This window comes from Grammomys surdaster, unplaced genomic scaffold (assembly GCF_004785775.1).
Source record: "Grammomys surdaster isolate TR1022 unplaced genomic scaffold, NIH_TR_1.0 225, whole genome shotgun sequence".
Lineage (NCBI taxonomy): Eukaryota > Metazoa > Chordata > Mammalia > Rodentia > Muridae > Grammomys > Grammomys surdaster.
Genome location: NW_021604670.1, coordinates 6,993,732 through 7,019,613, shown reverse-complemented (window position 1 = coordinate 7,019,613; position 25,882 = coordinate 6,993,732). Strand labels below are relative to the sequence as shown.

The 25,882-nt window shown below is 42.4% G+C and overlaps 1 protein-coding gene across 1 annotated transcript in view; it reads right to left on the bottom strand.

Annotated features, from left to right (window-relative positions):
• The window catches only part of Mllt3 (MLLT3 super elongation complex subunit), a 258,709-nt gene extending 234,021 nt beyond the window's left edge, over window positions 1-24,688 (bottom strand). Inside the window, exons 1-2 of the mRNA XM_028773315.1 lie at window positions 24,362-24,688; window positions 22,808-22,988 (exon numbers count right to left, since the gene is read on the bottom strand). Of these exons, the coding sequence (XP_028629148.1) occupies window positions 22,808-22,988; window positions 24,362-24,373 (193 nt within the window). The 5' untranslated portion in view covers window positions 24,374-24,688. The remainder of the gene's footprint in view (window positions 1-22,807; window positions 22,989-24,361) is intronic.
• Between the last annotated feature and the right edge of the window lie 1,194 nt (window positions 24,689-25,882).

Below are 25,882 nucleotides of genomic sequence, written 5' to 3'. Positions count from 1 at the left end.
TTTCAGCATTTTCCTCCCCCACCCTCACCTTTTCTTAATGTGTATGAATATTTTGTCTGTATGGAAGTTTATACACCACTTGCATGTAGTACCCATGGAGGCCAGAAGAATCAGATTTCCCTAGAACTTGAGTTACAGAGTATTATGAGCTGCCATGTGGGTACTGGGAATTGAACCTGGCTCTTCTGTAACATCAGCCAGTGCTCTAACCACTGATCCGTTTCTCCAATCTCCCCGAGCCCCACCTTCATCATTCTTAAAATGAACATGTCTACAGCCTTTGCTCAGATGCTGTCCTCCTCCAGTGGAAGACTACACAGAACAGGAGATTCACACTAAGTAAAGTACCATCACTAAATCAAATTCATTCATATTTCAGTTACTGTGTCATGTGCCACTAAATCCACACTTTCATGAAAAATGCTGAGCTACATAAGAAGGAACATTGTGACGAATTTAGTCCCTGTTCAACAGGCCTAGTAGGACACTCCAGCACGAATCACAAAAGTTTCTGATTTTCTTTCTTTCTTTCTTTTTTTTTTTTGGTTCGGTTTTTCAAGACAGGGTTTCTCTGTGTAGCCCTGGCTGTCCTGGAACTCACTCTGTAGACCAGGCTAGCCTCGAACTCTCAAACTCAGAAATCCGCCTGCCTCTGCCTTCCAAGTGCTGGGATTAAAGGTGTGTGCCACCACTGCCCGGCAGTTTCTGATTTTCTTCCCCAAATTACAATCACTATCTTCAAACCCCTTCTTTTGCTGTAGCTCCTGCTTAGGTGGGAAAGAAAGTCAGGGGTTATTAAAGGAAAAGCATCATGTTCAATGACCAAAAATCACTCCAAATTCCCACCTGTCTGCTACACTCAAATAATGTGAGATGGTTCAGTGTTTCAGTATGTAGTACTCACTGCACAAACCAGACAGCCTGAGCTCAGACCCCCAGAACCCACAGACAAGCTAGACACAATAGTGAGCACTCCTGTAATCCCAATGTCCCTGTGAAGAAAGAGGAGACAGAGACAGGGTGCTCACTGTCCACCTAACCTGGCGCACACACACAAGCCACAAGAGAGACCCAACCTCAAACATGGCAAAAGGAAAGGTTGCCCTCTGACCTCCATATGAGCCACATGACACCATGTTCACATTAAACACATACACACAAGACATCAGTGACCACAAGGCTGGTGACACAGAACAGTTGGTAAAGCGCTTAACTTACATGCATGAAGCCCTGGGTTCGATTCCAGCGTGTTGGTTGGCCAACACTGTAATTCCAGCAATTGGGAAGCAGCTGTGGCCACACAGTTAGGAGCTGCAGACTATAGAGATGGATCTGTGGTTAAGAACACTGACTACTCTTCCAGAGAATGTGGGTCCAATTCCCAGCACCGACATGGTGGCTCAGAACTGTCTGTAACTCCAGGTTCAGAGGATCTGGCACATCCTTCTGAACTCTGGGATAGTAATGTGGTATACTTACATACAAACAAGCAAACACTCAAACACATAACATTAAAATAAGTCAAATCTTGTTATACAAAAAAAATTTTTTTTTTCCTTTTTTAAGCCAGACACTCACCTTTAATCCCAACAGTAGGGAGTCAGACGCAGGTGAATCTCTGTGAGTCTGAGGTCAGGTTGGTTTACACAGAGTCACGGGACAAGCCAGGGCTACACTAAAAGACGATGTCTCAAAAAATACAGATTATTTTTTTAAATAGTGGCTAATCATGGTGTCTCGTGGCTTTAATCCCAGCACTAGAGTGTAGAAGCAGGCAGATCTCTGTGAGTTCAAAGTTACCTGATACAAAGTTCAAGGCCAGTCAAGCCTATATTGTGAGACATCATCTCAAAAAATAAATAAACAAAAATTAATCAATTACTTAAGAGGCCAATCTGAGCTACATGGAAACCTGTGCTCCTCCCCCCCCCCAAAAAAAAAATCAAAAGAACAATAGTTTTGATGTTGTTACCAACAATGACTGTTCCCAGCAACACGGCATTTGGTGACTACACAGAGAGGCTTCCTGAGTACCTTACTCAGTCTTAGATCTCGGTCTACTACATCTGTGTTAGGTGAGATGCACACATCTGAGCTAACAGAAACGGCTCCTACCATCCAGTGAGTTCAGAGCATCATGAAAGAGAAACACCAGAGATAAAAACACACCCTCAACAGATTTAAGGTAACTTCTAATTTACGGTAACTGTCCTTCGTCAGTCAGCTCAGCTGTGGTTTTCTGGAATACTTTGTTCAAATTCTCTTACTTGAGCAGAGCCCATTCAGCTCCTTCCTCATGGTTTTTATTCAACTTTACAGCAGCTCTCACGTTGCACTGAAGCTTTCCTTTAACATGCTTGATGCCAGTAAGTCCTACAGGTGACAAAAGTACCGCCCTCCCTACTTTCGCCTTCGCTGTTCAGGGCCGTGCCAGGCACCTCGCTGGTACACAAAGGTGGTTAAGTAAAGGGCCAACGCTTCAAAAATGCAGCCTTCTCTAGCTAGCCCCAACCCTCTGGAGCTTCACCCCAGCACTCAGGAGACTGAGGAAGGCTGAGCCAAGGTTCACAAGTAAGCTAGCCTGGGCTACAAAGTTCCAAGACTGATCAAACCCTGTCTCAAGCAAACATCTGTAACTACAGCCCTTTTTATTATCATATTATTATTATTACATGTATACTTATAGATGTGCTACAATGCATGTGTATACCTGTAGATGTGTGTGGAGGTCACACTACATCTGTGCATCAAAGGATATCTCACAGGAGTCTGTTCTCACCTTTCATTATGTGGGGCCCCAAGAGGATTGAACTCAGGTCACAGGCTTTGCCGCAGCAAGTGCCTTTACCCACAAGGCTTTCCCCCAGCCAGTGACATCCCTGAAGGGATCCCCAACACTGCTTCTCTCATAGTGGCTGCCACTGTTTCCCTAGCAGGTGCCTATCGTGACATCCGCTAGATTTTCAGCTTCGGGAAACTCGTATTTACATCTTGTTGCGAAGCTTGTGATCCTTCACATACAAAAGTCTCAAACTTTCATCCCTGATTCAAAGAGAGAAGCTACTAACGACTACTCAGCCACCTCCACTCTGTGTGTCCAGGCTGCAGCAGGACGCAGGGAAATCAAGACAGCTAGTAAACCCTAATCCTGATGGTTATGGGAGAGTTAGAATCCAGTGAGAATAAAACTTAGATGCAAGCAAATTAACAGTCCAAATTCAACAGCAATGAAATGTATTCATGGGTCACCAAAAACATTTTTTTCTTTAAAAAAAAAATTGCTTTAATTTGTGGCAAAGACCTAAGGGTCCCTTAAGCATTTCTAGGGTTTCTTTTATCTTTTCTTTCTTTTCTCTCTTCTTTCTTTTCTTTTCTAAGTACAGTCAATCACTGGCATGTTTGCTTTTTCTCTGCTCTGCTGCCCCCAGACTCAGACTGCTCTAGGGGAGGAGACTTCAAAACAACAATGAGGCATTTACAGCCAACTCCCTAACTCTGAAAGACATTCTGGGAACAGTTAAATTTCACTGTGGGCTGCTCTGAAATACAGACATACCTGATATTCTGCCCATCTTGAGTTCAAATACACTTTAGACAAGAGGAACCATGAATTTGGGCATTTTGTATTCCACATGACTTCTCCAGCTGTCGCGTCAAGAAAGTCACAAATGTTTTCTCCTGCTTCCCAAGAGCCTTGAAAACTTACCTGGCAAACACACCCCGCACCCCCACACCGGCACACCGCCGTGACATAAGGATCTGAAAGTGTGTGTTGAAAGTACAGTTTTCATGAGCATGGAAAGACTCACAAATGCAACAATTTGTTCTTTCCCTAGCTAACTGACCAACATAAGATGAACTGTAAATGTCTACTGGAACGTCCTGGCTCCACCCACCCTCTCCATCCATCCCCAGAGTTTCTTTTGCTGCAATGAAAATAATTTTAGTCAGACAGCAACAGAAAAGGAAAAAGAGAAAGAAAACTGCCGACAAAGGGAGGTATGGCTTTAGGGAGCCGCAGCACTAAACACCCGAGTAGACAGACCCTCAGTGACACACCTTCAATAAAAACTTCCAAACCCTGTTCCCTTTTTGTTCCTTTGAGAAAATGGTGAAGTAATTTGCATTTATAGCCTACTTCCTGTTTCCAAAATACCCCTCTAACTTTTTCTTTTCTTTTTTTATGGTCAGCATAAATAGAACCAAATTGTCAAATCACAGCTATTCTGTGTGTAGCCGATACAAATAGGTCTGATTTCTAGCCAGCCATAAAACAATTACTGCTAAAGTCCTACTTCTCTTTGATACCAGGTTATCCAGAGCTTCAAAGCCAGTCTCTATGACTGTTCTCAGAGTACTGCTGAGAAACAACAGAAACCCAGAAGACAGATTGGTCTCAGCTCCTACGAGCACACAAAGGCATGGCTATACAAGTGAAGCCATTCTGCAGCTCTGAGCTGGAGCACAAGAGTTGGGGAACTGATTGTGTGAGGTACAGATCCACTAGAATACTTTCCTGGAAATCATAAAGGCTATTCTGCCCATTTTCAAACTTCAAAAAAAATTAATAATTATCACTTTGCTTTCAGAGAGCTTTTCTGATTTACTAAAATAACTTATCCCAGGGGAACTTACAGGGTCTTAATTAAGCACATAAATAATCCCACAGCACAATATTTATGGGATGTAGCAAAATTCATTAAAGCTGCATGTTTTGAATAAGGTCAAATTTGGTCAGAATATCAATAAAGGAAGTTTTTAAGCAACTGAATGTTTTGCGTATAAACTAATAGACAGCATTCTCTGAGGGCTTATAAAACATTACCACAGTGTAGGATGACATAAACACCTGAGGCATAGAGCACACACAGGGACTATGAGAAGCAGAGAGGAGGCTACCGGCTAAGTCACAGCCTTAGCAACACATCCTTTGAAAGAAAGATGAGGAGTGCAGAAATTTACTATTTGGCATTTTGGATGGGTGGCAAATATAACATGATTATGAAATCTCTAATTGCTCAAATTCTTAAAATAAAAGTTTTGTTGGGCTGGCAAGATAGTTCTGAGGTTGGAGGCATTTGCAGCTATATCTGACAAAGTGGGTTTGATTCTGGAATCAACATGGCAAAATGAGAGGAGAGACTCCATCAGTCCTCTGATCTCCACATCCATTCCATGGTGTATGCACCCCCACATACATAAAATAAAAGTAAGGAAATCATTAAAGCAGACACATGCAAAATATCCATCTTTAATCTGTACATATTCAGTTCTATATATCGACACAAAAAAAGATTGTTAAAATGTTTCTTTAAAAAAAAAAATCTTTCCACCAATAACACTGAGCCAATGGGCTTTTCTTTAACCCAAAACTTTTGGCTGCTCCGTTATGATACGCCAGGATTTCAAATTAAGTAGCTGCCAAAGATGGCTGTGAATGGAAAATACAGTTGGTATAGCCTTCCTGAACAGAGAAGCTCTTTAGACACAAGCATAAAACGTTAAGAGTATCTATTACCCAAGTTCTGCCTCAACTCTGCCTTGCCTATTCTTAAGACTTCATTTAAAACAGTACTCCAGAGCCGAGTTGGCTGTCTTCAGTCCAAGGACTCACATACACATGCACAGCCAAAGACATGTACTGCATTAATCTATAAAATCTGGACAAGTCAGCACTTAGAATTCCACACCGCACTTCTCATTGAAACCCCAAATCTTCCCATTCTCGAGAGCCACCTGTTTACAGCGCTGATCTCGAGTGCAGCGTTTATCTCCTACCCTGGCATCTAGAACTGGTACTAAATTTCTTTATAACAACTTGATTGTGTAATCTCTCAAATTTAATTATGTTTTTCCCCTCTGGAGCTTTTTAACCAAGGCTAAATGAATTAATATACAACAAAATTCTCAATGTGTGGACAAAGATGAATAAAAAATAACCTTTAATCCATGCCATGTAACTGATGTTACTCTTTCGACACGTTTGAAGTAACTCATCTAAGGATTAGCTAGGCTTTTCCACACTTCTTTTTATCAGGACTCTACCATTCTTGATTTAGTTTTGAGTGAAAAGGGTTTGCAAAAACTGTAATAATCTCCCAGCTGGAGATGGCTGGAAAGTTTGCCAGTCCACATTGTTCCCTTAATTTGCAGGAAGGCTTTGCCACTCTCATTTTATATGTGGAGCAGTTTGCACTGATAAAGTACTTACAGACTAGTTATTTTAGATTAATGAGAAGCTCAGTAAAATTTTATGTTAAATGGCTGTAAACTTTCTCTTTAAAATACTGAACTGCATCTTCGGTTTTGATTCCATTAAAATCTTAACTCTCATAATCTGTCTTGATAATTTTCATGCTAGTGGCAAAGGCAGTCTTAAAATGTTTAAGAAGTATTATTTTCAAATAGAGAAGGAATCCAAAATTTTAGGCTATGAATTCTGATGGACTGGCTGGAGCCTCGGGGCAAACACACGGGTTTAATCACACAGCTGTGGTTTCCAAATCCTGTCCATTCTCAGCCTTAGCAGTGAAGGACTTCCCTGCCCCTCAAACCTACAGCAATAATGTAAATGTATGATACAGAAAAGCACAGTGCTTCTGGGACTTGGAACATTATGACATTGATGTTAGTGGTATTTGGCATTGTTCTAGTTACACACTTAACCCAAAATGAGTCTAAAGTCAATCATTTGGTATTTCCTCTCCCTCTAAACTTCACACCAAAAAGTACACCAAAATGCCTGGGTACCAAGGAGTATAACTCAACTTCTACAATTCCTTTTGGTATCCACATCCAGAAGCAAAAGTTAGACTCTGGAAAGTATGAGTTGATGTTCTTAGATCTGCCCAAATACAAGCAGAAAAGGTGACAGATGTGTCATACTCCAAGCGCTGAAATTACACATTCTCTGCTATGCTGCACACCAGTGAGGCAGAAGCTCCTATCGTAAGCCCAGAGGTTATATCCCACACAGCAAGTTTCTTTGCAGAGTAGAAATGACAGCATCAGAAACTAACGCGTGTTAAACAATTTCTTCTTTGGAGAAGCCAGGCGAAACCTATAGCAGCTGCCTAACTGTGCTTTTACGGCCCAAGGAAGTCTTCCAAGGTAGCACTGGCCTGGTAACCAGATCAGCGATTTCAACTTCAGCTAAAGAAAGGGACAGTGAAAACAACCTTATCCCTCAGTCAGTAAGTTTTCCTGACAAGCTAATTTTTACTAACCTTTAATGTCTACCCTCCTGTGCATCCATGAGAACTGTGTCCTTCTGTGTGTGTAGACAACTTCAATAACTTCTAAATGCTGGCTGCAAGAGATAAACTTCAGATAGCTATCGCTTCTTTAAAACCACTTATAAAAACTACCAGGAAGAGCTTTAGCTATTCAAGGGCAGAACTGAGCTAGAAGGGAAAAGAAACATTTAGCAGCTACTGCTGTAAAGTGTTTGGTCACAAATCTCTGATTGTATCAGTTTAGAAAACTGTAGACTTTGTGCCATTTCTATATGACCTAATACACTGTGCAACAATTCTGATGGAGAAACAAACTCAGTTCCTTGAAGCCTAAAATTTTCCATCTATAAGTACTTACACCATTTAAAATAAACACAAAACCCATCTCATTACAGACAGTCACGCACCCAGTCATCTGAGATACCTGATCCCTCAAGTCTTTTCTACCTAGTCTGTGGAAAAACAAGTATTTCACCTAATCAGGAAGAATAGACATTTATTTAAACAGAAATCCAACACTCTTCATAAATCAAGTCTTTGAAGTATGTGAAGAAGGAAAGAAAAGAAATCAGTGACCTAACAAAGTTATGTTCCACTATGGCTAGCAATCATAGGTTCCCCCAGGAAAAGGGAGTCAAAATAACTTAAAACAAAGTTATGTGGAAACAGGCGTGACTTAACATTCTCATTTCCATATTTATACTTAGGTTATGTATTAGATTAAGTACATAACTTCGTTTGTGCTTGTGTGCCTAAGGAGGACCTTCTTTTCCAAAAGCCAACTTTAATCCAGTATTAATTTACAATAATTCTAATAATGCTTACTTTATCAAAGGTTTGTTCCAGAGCACTAGGTAGGTTTTAAGCTGTTGTACATCCCCGCTACACACTAAAGATAAGAAGTGCTTACTGGGCCAAATCAGATATACTGTCTGCTGTGAAGACCCCACCACTGTACAACGCTGTCTCATGGAGGAGAAACATGGCTCCACTGGGTTTTCTACAGGACTAAGAATTGCTTAAAAACTATGAATTAAAATACATGTATTAATGGACAGTCCTCAATTCACATATTACAGCTTGTATTAAAAAGTAAATCCCAAATACTAGGTTAATACGCTCCCCTTTTGTAGACTTAAGCCATAAATTCTTCAAACACAATTAAACAAATTGGTTTTTCTCCTAATTACCGGCAGGAACTCAGCAGCGTAAAGCTATCTCTGTATTCTCTATAGCTTGGGAATTTAACTGGCCATGTTCAATATAATACATTCAGAGGATCTCAGAGTCCATTGCCTGTAAAATCTCCCATGGAGACTCAAGACCACCCATTGAAAACAGTACATTACTGCCCCAAGCAAGAAGCTACTACACAGGACTGGTCACTCAAGTCTTTCAAATACTATTTTATTGAGGGATTGTGGGAGGTGGTGGAGGGGGAAGAGGGGGATTCATGAGTGGATGGGGGAGGAAAACTCAGACATAGAAAAAAACAGAAAATTCTAAAGCCCTGGTCTCTAGGGCACCCCCATTCCTCGCTCTACCCCCACCTTTTAAAAGGCTACATAAACAAAGTAAAAAGTGCTCAGTTTCAGAGAGAATTATATTATACTCCATTTGAACAGTCTACAAAGTACTTTTATTTGAAAAGCTGCTTCTTTCCTGTTATAAACAATTTTACTCCACACTAATTTTCAGACGAGACTGGGGAGTGTGGGAGGTGGCATTAGGAAAAATTCACTCCGTGTCTTTCAAAGCCTTAAAGAGTTGATCCAATAAAGATCCTTTAGAGAAAACTTTAAGTCTATTTTTTTCTCCAAGTAAGCAAATCATACATGAGGGCTTTTCTTTTCTGGAGGACTGCACCCTGTCCCTTTAAATGCCAGGCCTGCCCCATTTCCCACGCATTCAATGAAAGCCCCACGTTTGCTGGCCTCCGGCCCACAATGTCAAGTAGTTTTCTTGCTATTGAATTTCAAGATTATTCTTTTGGATCATTTGCCCTTTAGTTTTAAGCATGCCACAGCAAAAATAATGTCATTCTACAATAACATAAAGAAAACTCTGAGCCCTTTACAAGCCCACAAGTAGAGAACACCTTGCCCTTTGGTTCCTCTTTACTGCAAAATATGCTCCGCTGCATAAGCTGCAAATAAAGGCTATTATCCACTATCTGGAACTGCCATGGCCTTGCCCATCCAGTAACAAGACAGACAAGTATACTCATTTAACAGAGTCTGCAGTCTCCAACAATCCACACCGTTCAAGTCGGTCCTCTAGACTGCTCCAACTGTCGGTCCTTAACTCAGTCCACAGGGTACGTGGCTGGAATAAATCTTAAAGTAGTGACTTTATTTAAAAACAATTATTTTATTGCCTGCTGTTTCCAGCTACACAGCTTTGTAAGTTAATGATTAGAACAGCAGTAGTCTCAGGTCAGTCCTGCTTCCCGTGTTCACACACATACCTTAGTCCTAAGGGAAGGAATCCAGCCACCACAAAGGCCATTTAGAACTCTCTCAAAAGAAACAGAAATAGTTAAGTAAAAAATTAATCCACGGAACTAAGTTGAATCCAGGGAAAATAATGTCACTCCAAACACGAGCGTATAGAGCTTGAAATGCCAACGTCACACAGCAGCTCATTAGAAACACCCAGGTCACAAACATGAGTTTTTATAAACAGTAAAAATTCTAAGGTAGAGTTAATCTAACTATGATTGGTAAATTTTGTAAAAAGCACATAATGCTGATAGTTATTTGTTATGCATCAGTTCACAGTACATTTATAGTAAGAAGTCCTTGGATAAAAAAGAGACTTCCTAAGAGATCATAAATTAAAATCAACACTTATAATACAGACACTCTCGAAGAAAACTGAAATTAAGCCTCTTGTTTTGGAAATTTTTCTCCCATTTTTTTTAATACTGCCATATCAATCATCTATACTACAAATGAAGCATGTAGTTTTATTTTCATTTTTCAAAACATGTGGTTATTTTTACAGTTTACATATGAAATCCAATTAAAACTACATTAGTGGCACGAGAGACATGCCTCGGCAGTTGAATACTTGTTACTTGTGTAAAGGACTCAGGTTTCCAGCATCCATAGATCACAGTATCTGTAATTCCAGTTCCAGGGCACATGACACTCTCTTATGGGCTCCTCATGCATCCGGCGAATAAATGGTATACAGACAAATATGCAGGCAAAATACTTATACATGTAAAATAAAAATAAAATTATTTTAAAAAGCATATCGTGTCACTTTTTAAAGACTTATTATTTTTAATTGTGTGTGTCCATGCATGTGTGTAGGCCAGAGGCATCAGATCCCGAGGAGCTGGAATTATGCATGGTTGTAAAGCGCTCAATATGAGTGCTGGGAACTAACTCAGATCATCTGCCCAAGCAGTACAGCCTCTAAGCGCTGAACTAACTCTCCTGTTCTCCTGAAATTGTTTCTGTTCAATATAAACCAACTTTCCACCCAAAAGAACCTTTTATCCCTATCCCGAGTGTATTATTTCTGCCTGGCTTATTATTATTTCATGATCAACTTTAAACCACATACAAAGATCAACAACCTGGAAGTGGGCCTCTCCTTCCAGGCATAGACTTTATTGATTACTAATACTGTCACTATAAATCTAAGCAACTTCTTGAGCATCGTTTCATTTGTAGTCAATTTTTAAAAGTGGATATAGGCTCTGGAAATGTTTCTAACACTACACATCGAGAAGATAAAACAACAAAATTATCAAAAAAAAAAATCAAGTCAAGCATTTGAAGCTTCCATATGTTCTCCTACAAAGTAGTTCTCCCTCGTCATCTTCAGCTTCCACATCCAAAGACCCAACCAGGCATGGCCAGAAAAGAAAGCCTCTGTATTTAAGATGTACAGACTAGGGCTTGGGGACTTAACTCACAGAATAGTATACATGGTCCTGGATAGCTTCCTCAGCTCCAAAACCAAAATAACAACTAAAGTACAGACATAGCACAGAGACATTGATTTGCACAGCATTTACATTTTATTAGGCATTATAAGTAATCAAGAAATGGCTCAGGGAAATCTACAGACCAGAGCCAACGCTAAGCCAGTTCATACAAGGAACTTCAGCACCCACAGATCATGATATTTAAAGCAGTCCTTATGTCCACCTCCTTGCAGTGAGAGCCAATGGTACTAAGCGAAAAATAAAACATGACTGTGTCTGCTGCAAAAATGCCTTAAATGATATATAAGTTAAACTATTTTCATATTTTTACAACTATGAATAAGAAGATTTAAAACACACTGTATATGTGTCTCTTTAAAGCTTAAACTTAGGCAACACTTATATTCATATTTACAGTGATATTAAAGAAAAGGATTTAATAAAACATGGTGGCAAATTTTTATATAATGAGACATGAAATTGTTCCTTGGAGGAACAATTCTGTTCCTGCCTCTGTTCCAATGGACATCACTACTTTTAAAGAAACAAGATCTTGCTATAAATGTGTTCATGCATACATTTGCATTTCTAGTTTTAACTTCATATAGGCAATATATACAACCAAGGAAGCTTTACCGAAAGGCCTTGATTCAAATTAATTAATTTTTTACAGCTTGAGACTGGTCATGGTGTTCCACATTTGTAATCTTGGCATTTGGGAGATGGAGGCAGGAGAATCCTTAAAAGCTCAAGGCCAGCCCAGGTACAAACAGCCCAGGTACATACTGAGTTCTAGTCCAGCCAGAGCCACACAGTGGGATAGTCTCAAAAAAACAAAGAATAGAAGCGAGCTCAGTGGGGAAAGTGCTGCTTTACAAGCTCAAGATTCAGAGATCAATCCCAGAGACCACACTAAAGAAGAATTGTTTTAAGCCAGATGTGATATTCCAGAGGTAAGCACAGGTGCATCTTTGGGACTCCTTGGCCAGGTGGCCAGTCAGCCTACCCTAGACTATCCAAAAAGTTCTAAAAGACAGTGAAAGACATTATCAAAAACAAACAAAAAGTAGTGGCTCATACTTTTAATTCCAAAACTCTGGAGGCAGAAGCAGGCAGATCTCTGAGCTCAAGGCCTGCCTAGTCTACATAGTGAGTTCCAGGACAGCAAAAGCTAAGAGCTATGTAGACACTGTATTTAAAAAGAAAAAATAGTGGTCCTCAGGCCTCATGAAAGTGCATACACAACATACACCCATAGAAAGAAAAGTAAGAAAAAACCTTGTAAAAATTCAACAGACTTCACAAGCAACAGATAGCAGACCTAATCTCCTGCTCCTCAGGGTACATTAGCATTTTGATGGGTTGGAGCTGAGGTCCTGCTTTAGATCCCAGCACTGTAACATGTGCGTGTACACAGGTACAGGCACACGCACACATGCGCGCACACACAGAAACACACACACTTCCTGTAGCATTCTCTTCCATTCTTTTCATTGATATAACTATACTTGTCTCAAAAACACTCAAAATGTGTGTAAAGATTAACAATTATGGCCATTCTGATACAAAAACTCAAAACTAAGTCCAGTAGTAAAACCAGTGATGAGAGAAACTTCTAGAGCAAGCCTCTGCTGAAGAATACAAGTAGCGCTAACGACAAGCTAACACATCAACTTCCCAAAACATCCCACATTCACATGCTGCTCTCCAACAATGTCTGAATTTGTACACCTGCACATATATTAAGTCTTGGGCTCTTTTTGGTCATTGGACAGTTTCCCTTAAGAATAGTATCCGGATTCATTTTCTCCTTGCCCTAAAAGGTAACTAGCATGTTATAACCAAGAAATGAGGAGCAACTTCAATTAAGATTCAATTAACAGCGTTTTATAATACTATCCAAATGGTTAAATGGACAACTTTCCAAGTATGTTGAACAACCAAATCCTGGGTATACTCTGTTCCATCCTGCCTGCACAGGATACAGGTTCAGTGTGTCATTACTGCTCTAGTAGTAGAAACAAGCAGATATATGTTTAATCACACCTGAGAAAGCAAAGCAAGTGATAAAATCTCAAATCAAATGAAGACATGAAAAACTCAAGGATCTATGGACACAATCAAGACTTGCATTTTAAGAAGCAGGGTGTCTTTAGGCCCTGGAAATAATTCGGGGTTTCAGTAAGTAGTCACTGATGTTACCTGTAAGTAGCTGCTGATGGCTGATGTAAATGGTATTAATCCATTTAGAACATAGCCAAAACCTATCATACAACTCTAAAATACTGACACTCTTCTACCGATTTAGAAAACATTGATTCTCCAGTTCTGGGGATGTATCTCAGTGGAAGGACATTTAGTGGCCTGACCCACAGGAGACATGGGTGAGCCCTCCAGCCTCCAAAAAACGACAGCGGGGAAGGGGGATGCCATTTTCCAAATAATTTTCCTTAGGGAAAAAAGGAAAAATTAAATGTACACTGCATGGCAAAATAAGCAATGGGTATTTAACAAACAGAGGCTAGCATGTTGCTGTTATAAAAAGCATTAGGGGAATCACAAACCTGGGTTTGTCCTTTTTAAAACTTTAAAAACGGTACTTCCGAGCTGGAAAAGTTCAGTTTATTGTTCAGACATACCCTTTCTCTCAGGCCAGACAGGCTTTCCCTGTAGTTCTGTAGACACTGCTTCCCAATGACTGAGATACATTTGGTTCAATTCTAAACCTCAAAGACTGGTTGTGTTTCATGAAGTAAAAAATTTGACAGAGATGGCCAATTCTTTCAAATCTGTCTAGCTTTTTAAAACACAGCAAAAATAGATGAAGACATAGCTGAGAAGATGGCTCAGTAGTTGAGAGCACTCAATGTTCTTACAGGGGACACAAGTTAGGGTCCCAGCTCCTACATCTGGTGGCTCCCAACCTCCTTTAACTCCACCTCTAGGGAATCTGACACCCTCTTCTGGCCTTTGTAGGTACTACACTCAAGAGAACACTGACACACACACAAAACACCTGATTTTTTTTTAAGATGGGGGGCAATCAGAGTTAAAAAAAAAATAAGGACAAGATGGCTTTGCCACGCAAGCCTGAGAGCCTAAGTTCAACCTGTGGGTCACCTGTAGGTCAACCAGTACCCCACATGGTGGAAGGAGAGAATGGACCTTTCAAAAGTTGTCCTCTAACCAATATACACATGCAAGGCACATGCATGCCCACTCTTACTCACAAACATATTCTACACAGATTCACATACAATTTTTATTTAATAATAGTAATAAAGAAAATGGGGCCTACATGTATTAGTGGATGCCTTTAATCCCAGCAAAAGCAGACAGATATCTGTGATTTTGAGGTCAACCTGATCTCGATAGTGATTTTTGGTCAGCCAGGGTTACACAGTAAGAACCTGTTTTAAGGAAGAAAATTTATTTTTGCCTATTAACAAAGATAAACCTATTCTAGAAAAGAAGTAGTTCAATATATACAATGTTGCAAGGGATGGTATTGCTTACACAATCAGTTCTTGAACTGCAGAAAAAGTATGTTTTAGAAATGAGAAGCAATTTACAGTTTAATGAGGTAGAAGCCAAGGTTGGGTGTCTAGAACCCTCTTCCTATTGTATTATCTACCTTTGTCAGGAAAAACATCGAAAACTCGCAGTATCTAGAAAGCATACGATAAAGGCACTGGCGGGATCTAGAGATACAGAAGCCCAGCACTGTCCCACGCCTAACTCCAATGCAGTCTAAGGGAAGTCAGATACTCAGATAAGGACAGGAAAGTGCAGCACAGATGAGCATGTGACATGTGACATTTGCTGCCCCATGCTGCATGTGAGGAGCAGCTTCTGCAATCAACTCACCTAGCACATGTACAAAAAGTCATACAAGAAGCATGCCCAAAACTCTGCATCTCTTACTGAGTTGCTTCAATTGCAACAGTACAGGAATTGGAAGAGAAAACAAGAGGGAAGGGATTCTTGTTGTTTTCCTGTTTCGTTGTGTTTTTGTTGTTGTTGTTAAATAGAATGTTCTTCCACACTAAGAAAACTTTCACTGTTCATCAATGCATATATGGAAGCTACAAAGAAGACTCATGGGGCCTTGCCTTTCACTGTTCAAAGTATCTTAGATGTTCATCAAAACGTAGGGACACCTGAAAGAATCAGATAGGCCTCTCCTTCTGTTACTCTTAGAGGGAAACAGAAGTGGACACAAACCTAGCTGCAAAAATTAAAAGTTATTCCGCAACTAAATCTGTGCTCAGATACATGACAAACATCCTGTTCTCTAGGGGTTTTTTTTATAATAAAAACTTATTTTTAATTGGCAGGAGGGAAGTTCATGCATGTGAGTGCAGGTGTCTGCAGAGGTGTCAGATTCCTGGAGCTGGAGTTTGAGAAGGTCATGAACCACCCAACATGGTGCTAGGGTCAGTCAGGCCCTCTGCAAGAGTGTTACATGCTCTTAACCACTATGCCAGATTCCAGCCCATACTGAAAGATTATTAATATTTAAGGAAATTGTTAAAATATATTTTGCTTTTTAAGAGTCTACCAAACATTTGGCCTGGTATAGATGATGACATAACTTATGGATTCTACTGAAAAGGAGAAAGAAACAAAGAGACAACAAAACAAACAGCTTTAACAAAATTAATATTTTCAAATAAAAAAGAAAAGTACTTGTCTCTGATGATGTCAACCTTCAAATATAATAACTGAGTTCAACTAATCATCTTTATAATCAATAAGGATTAATAATCATCTTTATAATCAATACCAATTATTACTCTGAGTAAATTGACCTCAGAATCAGAAGTAAAGGCAAGCTTCAGTCTCTAATAAAGTTAACTTTGAAGGCCAGCAATTTGATGCAGTGGATAACGGTGCTTGTCTCGTGTGTTTGAGGCTCAGAAAGTGGAAGGAGCAACCACCTCCTGTAGGCACTCTGCAAACACATCATGTGTCCACACATATGCACGCATAAAAAATAAATAAATGCCTTAATCCCAGCACTTGAAAGGCAGAGGCAAGAGGATCTCTGTGAGTCTGAGGGCAGCCTGGTCTATATAAAAAGTTTTAAGACAACCTGGGCTACATTCATAGTGAGACCCTGTTAGGACATGGCTGCTAGCAACTCTGCACCAACAACTCTCCTAATGACTTTTGTCACAAAGTAAAAATTGTAAATCTATATTTTATGTGTGTGACTATTTTGACTACATGTATGTGTGTGCACCATGCCCGTGCCTAGTGCTCACAGAAACAAGGTGCCCAATACCCTGGAACTGGAGTAATATACAGTTGTGAGCTGCCAATGGGTACTGGGAACTGAACCCAGGTTGCTCAGGTTAAACAACAAGTTCTCTTAACCACAGAGCCATCTCTCAAGCCCCAACCCCTGGAGAACATCTTAAAACAACCCATAAAAGGAATGTGATTTTATATAAAATTAGCCACAGGACTTTTTTGTTTAAAATATTATCTACTGTGGTCACTACCACTTAATTAAATTCTAGGTCATGCCTATAAAGGCAGTTATTACTGAACATTTCTCCACTGGTACAGGCGAACTCAATCTTTAAAGGTAAACACTGACCACCATTCACTAGCAGTTCTTTGCACAGGTACACTCATGCCTCCCTCTGTGTCTACACCCATGATCACTACACATTTCTTTTTTTTTCTTTTTTTTTGGTTTTTCGAGACAGGGTTTCTCTATGTAGTCCTGGCTGTCCTGGAACTCACTCTGTAGACCAGGCTAGCCTCGAACTCTCAAACTCAGAAATCTGCCTGCCTCTGCCTCCCAAGTGCTGGGATTAAAGGCGTGCGCCACCACTGCCCGGCTGCACATTTCTAAGAGTCTAAATAAAAGGAAAAAGAGGGCTGGGGCTGTATAATATATAACAAAATACTTATATTATTTTGTTATATATTATATATTAATCAAAAATAGAATAATTAAAATACATTAATGGTTAAAACATGTACATATAGATAGATAGATGTCTACCAAACTATTAACTGGTTATCTACGAAAATTTCAAATAACTTCTGTGTATTTATTAAGTTTTTCTATAAATGCATGTGTATCTATACCTTAGCAAAAAATAACTTTCCTTTATATTTAAAATGATATGAATACTTCATAAAGGTCGACTGTGGCATACAATGTCCTACTTTTTAAAAAGATTTATTTACATGTACACATGTGCAGGTCTGTATGGGTATACACCATGTCTGTGCAGGTTTGCCTGCAGAGGCCATAAAAGGCACTAAATCCTCAGAGCTGGAGTTATATATAGGCAGTTGGAAACTACCCATGTGGGGCTGAGAACTGAACCAGGGTCCTCTGGAAAGGCCACCAGAACTCTTAACCTTGAGCCGTGATTCCAGTCCAATAATTTTCCATCTCCTACACAGACCTCTTTGGATGAATGAAATCACTAAGACATGAGAAACGGGGGGAGGTGGGTGGAGAATTAACAGGGAAATAAGGAGAGAATATAATGGAGAAAGAGAAGGGAGGAAGAAAAGGAGAGAGAGACAGGGACAGAGAGACAGAAAGAGTCAGCCATGACATCTTTAAGGTAAATTTATAAAAATCAATTGGTGGCTCACCACTCTTAGTTAAGAGGTAGTTCTACAGGGGTCACCTAAAATAATTACTGTATAAACTTTTACATAACACAAGCAGTATATCATCAAATAGACTATAAAATCAGCTATAAATTATGTCCAGTGGAGCTTCACTTTGGAGTAGCCTCTTGTGGAAACAAACAGATATAACAGTTAATCCCTTGGCATCTGAACAGGAAAATCCTTGAAGCTCCTACCTTTTCTTTTTCTGGGACGTGAGAAGTAGTAGTACTGGCAACAACAGTAATGGCTACAATGAGAACTTACTTGGCACATTATAGGCATTTTATCCATGTCAGACTGTATGCTGAATACCTAGATTCTATGAGCCATTCCCAGAGTGAAGTCTAATCGTTGCTCAGATCTGGTTCCCGGAACAGTGACCCTCCAGCTCTTTGTACAATGGCTCCATGTTTCTCTGTCTCTTTCTCAGTGGTACACAGGCTGTCTGGGGCTGTGTGACAATATAACTAGGTATAACTGTGAATACAGTAGCCTCGAGTCATATTGACACAACTAGACATTAAAGACATTTGTGCCGTGAAACATACACTACTTCTCGTTTTGCCGTTTTAAAAATATTTTCCATTAAACAATATATGCTGGCAGGTCACAGGTTGGCTGTTTTTACACAGAAAGGCTTTGAAGCCTGGTTTTAAGCCTGAAGTTCCATACATTTGAGAATAATGTATAAGAAACTGAGAATAATTTAACCTTAGATTTACAAGTGGTGCTTCTAAGACTATTCTCATAAATCGAATGGGGGAAAAAAAAGACAGACAATGACCAAAGACATCTCCTAACCCAGCTTTAGGGGCCAATATGTACTTCCTAATCCTAATTCCCCTTCACCATGAAGAACAGAACCTCTCCATAGTTAAAGATCACTCTTATGATGATATGCTCGTCTGTTTAAAAGGAAATGTTGGATTTGTTTTCCTTCTATTTCAGACTTACAGACTAATGTATGGTCATCATGATCTTTTAAATATATGGAATTTTCTTTCCAAATAAAATCCCATCACCACTAAGACAAAAGCACTCGCTCAAGGCAACTATTGGCAAGACTGATACCCAGTGCCCAAAACCAGCACACATACGCATGCACAATCTGGGGAGGCACTTCCTTAATGAGATCATACACACTTAACAACTTGCCTCACCAGTTATAGATTTTCAAGATGTCCCGACATTTACATACAGATCTGTCACTTTTTACAGGTTATCACCGATGAAGCACACCCATTTGAAGTCCCTTATATAGCCTCCTTCCTAATTTTTACTATTAAAAGAACAGTCACAAGAAATAGTTAATGTTTGTAGACGAGGGAAGCCATAGCTACTAGAAAATCCCTAGTAAATCTCCTGAGTTCAATGACATAAACATTTAAAATCTTAATAGATTGTAGCCAGACGCCTTCCAACTTCCAGTGCCCAACTGACATTTTCACCAGCAGACGAGACTCCTCCAGCCATTCACCTGTCAAGTGGTTCAGGAAGTTGCCTCCGTTGCTTCACCCTGATAAGGTCTAAGGCTTATTCGCTGGTCAGTACACCTCTCCTCACAACTGCATGCAGCCGACATTCATCCATCCTTATTCTTCTCATTCGTGCATTTTTTAATGTCTCCAAAGATAAAATACACACGATATACACAGAGGCTTCAACTAAGGAATCTTCACATATTAGGCACCTTGATAAAGAAAGCTATCCAAATTACTCACAAAATACAAATCAGAGCTATATAATAAAGCTAACTGCACATGCCTAAACCAAAGGAGAGCTGAAGAGTGGACTGATTGTGTTTTATCTGCCCACTCGAAGGACTAGAGGCGACAAATAAAAAGCTATCAATTCATACCAGGGGCCAAATTAGCTTTCATAAAATAATAAGCAGAGCTTTCACATCATAAATGTCAATAGAACAGATTGCAATAGTAAAGATGGCTATAATTGGAAGGAAAGTTCACCGAAATTCAGATCCGACTGAAAATGAAAACATTAATATTTTAAATGGAATGTTTTGAATATGACTATTCATTTCAGTCATATCAGACCATCATAAATCTTTGGTAATAATATGTAAGATATGTTCCTCTCCTGCAAACAGATAGCCTGAAAATGCATCAGCTCTGACCTTCCTATTCTTCATTAGCTAATGGATATTCTAGGCTTCACTATTTCATCAAAATCTCTTTTTCTAGGACTGTGTGCCAGTAGTTTTAAATTAAAGGTCTCCCACACATCTTTGTGACAGAGTAAAACCTCATTAATTCAAATCCAATTAGCTCAATTCTGAAATGGTATATATAATTCTCATTTGGCAACAAGTTGAAAATACTATAATTTCTTCTTCTACAAGTTCTCATAATATTATTGTGAAGTAAAGGAAATCAACCTGAAAATCAATTTGCTTTTCTAAACCAAGGATTACAAACCTAAGAACTTATGTATCTTCATGGCTGATCAATTCATACTCAGTCCTGGGGTTCCTTAGCTTATTAGTGACTGTATAGAACCCACCAGAGTTAACTTGTCACTAATAGTTTAGAATAGAAGCATTCCTTCAAACATACTGTACTCAGATCTTTCCCAAATTCACTTTTGCAGTTTCTCCCATCTCCAATTAGTTAAACTGTATCCTATCAGTTATTATATCAATTATATCAATTATATAGCAAGATGCAGCACCTTAAAAGGTGCTAGAAGAAGCCTTGGAAATTCCTGGCAATCTTATTTTCCAGTTGTTCTTATCGTTTTTGGAGATTTGATAAGTCAATAGATCCCAGGATTAAACGGCATGCTTGGTGTTGCTTGAATTTACAGCTGCTATTCCCAACAAGCAGTGAGACCTCGAGATCTGAATCATGTGTAATTACAATATGACAAGGTCTCTCCTGGGCGACAGAAGCTGGCATTTTTCCCAGGACTTGTCACATCATGGGAACCACACAACACAAATAAAAATCCAAAAATAAACATTTTAAAACAATGGCTTATAGTCTGCATAAAGAAGAAACTCCACAATTGAGAACTGCAGTGGTAAAGTCCAATCAACAGACATCCCTCACTGGAGAGATCTGAGAAGACACTGCTAGTATCAAGGGCTCAACCCACTTTGCAGGTGTGTGCTGTGACCAGCAAGACCCCTCCTTCCCTCAGGCTGGACAGAAAGTCAGTAACTATAGTAGGATATACAGGGAAACATCACCACACACACACACACACACACACACACACACACAGGCAGGGAACAGAAATGGTAGTGAACACAAAAGAGGGATTGGATGATTATCAAGGTGCCTAAACAAAGTTACCTTAAGAGCAACATTATTTAACAACTGAGTTGATTTCCCTGACACAATGAATATTGCTTTCTAAAGTCTACTTTGCCTGACTGAATGGCAGCCAAGTGGCTGTAACAGAGGACCAGGAGCCCAGGAGGTGCTTTCTTTTGTTTAAACTCCTCTGCGGTGGCTCTACAGACTCGTGGGAAGAGAGGACACCATCAAGCACTGTCCCCAATCACCTGCAGACAGCAATGACACTCTTACCATGGCTTTGGAGAAATACAAAATATAGTATCTGTCTATATGTCCATATAAAGTGCTAACAAATGCTAAGTATTACCTCTATAGGCCATGCAAATCCCTACCCTCTATTAGAAGCTGGATGTATTAACCATTCAACAAAGCCCATCAAAATTTCCACTGTTCAAGATTTGAAAAGGAACTCTCAACCTAACCCCTAAAGGCACAAAAAATAAAATCCTACTTCCCACCATACAAGCCTTAAAAATAATAAATCCCAACCCTGCCACCTCAGAGGTACACAGCCTTTCTCTTTTCTTTATAAAGCCCTGAATGTTCAATAATTTCCCCATCACTCTAAGCAGAATGGATTTATTATGATGTTACTCTAAGAAACTGCAGGAGTTCTAGATGCCAATAAAGATTACGGATCAAATGGAAGATAACTACTAACCATTGTGTCGACTTAGATAAATAAAGCTGCTCACAAACAAAGCACCTTATTGTATCTGTACTGTTACCTCCAGTAATCCAACTAAAACAACCAGACAGTAGCTTTCCAGACGCAGGAGGAAATAAAAACCAGTATTTTTCAGAACCTCTTCAACATCTTTTTAAATGACACACTCCCACCCCCAAACTGTCCTGCTCTGTTTAATTGAAGATGTTTAGGACCATAGAACCTCAGCAAGAGCATGCAAGCCAGACTTTATGAGTGAGGATCAAGGTGTAGAAAGAACTAAAGAAATAGGTAGAACAGCATCTTTGCCTGAAACTTAGCTTTCAACCTTAAAGGAAACTCCCTCCCCTTGTGGGTCCCAACCAGAAGACAATTCAGAAGGTAGTTCAAAATCTACTGGAGCAGTAAAATGCCCCCACCAGGGGGTTGTGCGGGGATAAGTCACCCAACTAGCAAAATCCAGGCTGTGATGTGGAGGCTAACTCCCAAAGGGACACCACAACAACTGGCACCTAGTGTCTCATACTCTGAGAAGATAAGAATTGCCTAGAGAATCGACTTCTCCAAACGGAACAAGAACTACCTCCAATGCATTCCTGGCTAGTAACACAGGTAAAGCTCGGTATCTCCGGGGGGGGGGGGGTTGCACACTGTTTATTCCCTCCAGCTTTGCTCTCCAAGCCTCCAAACCCAGTAACTAATTACACCTTCCCCAAAGGACCTGCAGCAACCCAAGAGGGCTAAGAGGAATAAACACGCGACACCTGACGGTTCTTTCTCTGTGATGACTTTCCCTGAACCCAAGTCGAACACTCACGCACGCGCGCGCGCGCGGGCAGCAGAGACCTGGCCAGCACGGCGCCGCGCCCCCGGGTCCCAGGCTAGACCGGCAAGCGGGGGGCGGGGAACGGCCCGGGGAGCGCCGGGGCCCCGCGATTGTTTCCTCTGGAGCAAAGACATTTTTTATCAAGTCTCCTTTGTATTCGAGCCCTACCTCTTTTTGGCCTAGGGAAGCTTTCGTGCAAGTGGAAGACGACTTTCTCCACAAAGTGCTGAATGTTACTGTGCTCCGGGCCGCGCACGAACACCATCCAGTCGTGGGTGAAGCCCTCCACTGTGGGTTTCTTCCTCACCTGGGCGCGGTGCCCCAGCTCCAGCTTCACCTGCACGGCACACTGCGGCCAGGGGGAGGAGAGACAGCCGTGAACAACAGGAAGGCGACCGTTCGCTGCTCAACATTGCGCCTGACATTTTTTCCCTCCTCCTTGAAACGCACATAAAAGGAAACGGCAGTGCCCTCTCCATCCACGTTTCACGCGCGTGGGCGCGCACACCCCACACCCCCAGATACACCGGGCCGGGCCGCAGGGGCCCCCGGCGCCGCTGCACAGCGGCCGGGATTGTAACGGAATGTTACCCTAGTCGCGAAGGGGGTCGGGGAAAAGGGGAGAACAAGACCACCACGGCAAGCACGACAACAAACGCGTCGGGAACAAATTAGGAGACAATCAGGAGGGGATGCTGGGGTGCTTTCCAGGCGTGGGAGGGGAAGTGGCTGGGATGGGGGACCGGGGGTTCTAGCGAACCCCCTCCCCGAAAGTACCGCGGCGACAGGCACACGCCGAAGAAGTCTTTGTGTACGTGTATGTGTGCGTGCGTGTGGAGCGCGGTGCCAGGCGGAATGGAAACTACAGGCAGCCTCTGCTAATGGGCACAAACTCCCGTGTTCTTTCTTACCACGGGGTTCATGCACAAGAATGAGACGTCGTCACATACACACACACTCACTCACACCAGCACGAAAACACGCCAAGGGATCCACAACTCAAAGCACCACGCACCCGTCGGCGAACAGCCCCCCACGACCGGCAAGGCCAGCCCAACAGAGCCAACGCTGCACACTTTCAAGAGCCAAAGTGGTTGCAAACTCCCTCCAGCCTCCCCCCCCCAACACCCCCCCGAGCGAAAGCCACGAAAGGCAGAAAGGCAGGGCTACTGGCGGACCGCCGCCGAGCCCCGGTCGCGCACACCGGCCGCTGGGGCAAAGTTGCGAGCAGCCCCGCCGCTGTCAGCCCGCACACTCGGGCTCACGCGCGCGCCGCGGAGAACGCACCATCGTGGCGGCCGCGGCGCTCGGCGGAGGTGCGGCCGCAGAGGCTGCTCGCCGCGTCCCCGGACCGTGCCCGCAGCTCCCGGCGGCGGCGGCGGCTGAAATATGGCTGAGTTATTATTCGCCTCCTTCCACCGGGTGTGAGTGTGTGTGTGCGCGTGTGTGAGCCAGAGGGAGTGTGAGTGCGCTTCTTGCGATTGCAAAGAGGCGAGGCGGGCGGGAGGCGCGGGGGGGGGGGGGGGGGCGGGGGCGGGGGGGGGGGGGGGGTGCCCCCCCCCCGGGGGGGGGGGGAGGAGGGAGAGGCGGCAGCTCCCCGCGAGCAAAACCAACCTTTCTCTAATTGGAACCGCGGAGCGCTGGCGCTGTCTGGGCTGCGGCGGCGCGGGGCAGAGGAGGAGAGGGAGGGGGGCTTTTATTATTATTTTTGCATGTACTTACCGAGCTAGCCATGCCTGGGGGCCCGGAGGTTTGCCGGGGTGTTGTGTGGTACCCCCCCTCCCCCGCCCCCTTCAGCTGTAATTCATGAAGAGGCTGCTATGAATGAGAGCGCGCCCGGGAGCTGAGGGTAGATGGCGGACATGCTCTGCCTTTGCCCCCACCCCACCCCTTGCTCGCTCTCTCGCTCGCTTATTAAACTCAGCCCCAAAAGCAAAAGCAGCAGCAGCAGCAGCAGCAGCAGCAGCTCCGGGGCCAGAGGATGAGTCCGGAGCATGCGCCGTGGCGCCTGACACCCGGGCTTCGAGCCTCTCGGGGCGGAGGGAGGGCGTGCGGGCGGGGCGGAGCGCGCGGGGAGGCCGAGCGACCGAGCCAGGGGGAGCTCGAAAGAGCCAATCAGCGGCCGCCTCCCCGAAACCCCGGCGGCCCGCAGCGCCACACTGGAACGCCTCGCTTAAAGTAACAGGTTCCTGATGGGGGAGGGGGGAGGAAATGGAGAGAGGGGGCCTGGCACTGGGAGAGCGGCCAGCTGGGGAGCCATCCCGGCCCCTGTGCAAACTCCGTTCGCCCTACAATAAAAAACGGATTAAAACTGCTGGAATGTGGCCACTGCCTGGAGGAGCCCCCAGCCGCAGGAGAAGGGGTTGTTAAATCAAGTCTTGGGCGGTAGTGAGCACGTTTGGGAAGGGGGAGCGGGCTTGTTTTTACTTTCCACCACGGATTTTTGTGGGTTTGTGCTGAAATCGCCAAGAACGCACACCCAAACAAACTTACTTAAACAGAGAACGAGAGAAATCCACGCGACCAAAGAAAAAAGAAGAAGGGAAAAAAAAAAAGCTTCCTAATAGCAATCTTTGGGAGTGAACAGCCCGCAGCAACCTTAATCCCTTTCCCTATCTACTCCGAGGCACCAGCCCACCCCGCCCTCCTGCCGTCGCCACTGAAAACTTGAAAGAAAGAAAGAAAAAAAGAAAGAAAGAAAGAAGGAAAGAAGAAAGACGAAACAAGAATGCCATTTCCTTCCTAGGAAACGCCTCCCGCCTCTGTGTTCCCGGGCTGAGAACCGTGCCCAGGTGGAGGCGGGACACCTGGGAGTGCCCGGCGCGGAGCCTTTGGGGACCAGCTTCTCAGTTGTTTGCTTCGCCAGGCTTACCCCCGTGCTGACAACCTGCTGGGTTGCATCAGGGTCTGCCCTCTCTCTAAGGGCGCACCAGGCTACTGGGAGCCTTAAAATAGATAAAGTTAATACTGACTGTAATGTCCATAAATTGGATTATAATCTTTAGGCATATTGGTGACAGCTAGCATAATCCATCTCTAGGTATTAATCCATTTAGGCTTCCGGGTGACAGCCCCTCGCAGAAGTGTTCTAGAGTCGCTCTTCTACAAATGCTCTAGCTCCGATTGTATTTTGTCTCAGTGGCCATGGGTAAACTATCAAGCCATACGTGAGGCGAAAGGGGGAAAAAAGAGTTACTAGCTTCCTCTAGAAACACAGACAACCTTTAAAAAGGAAACGGATAA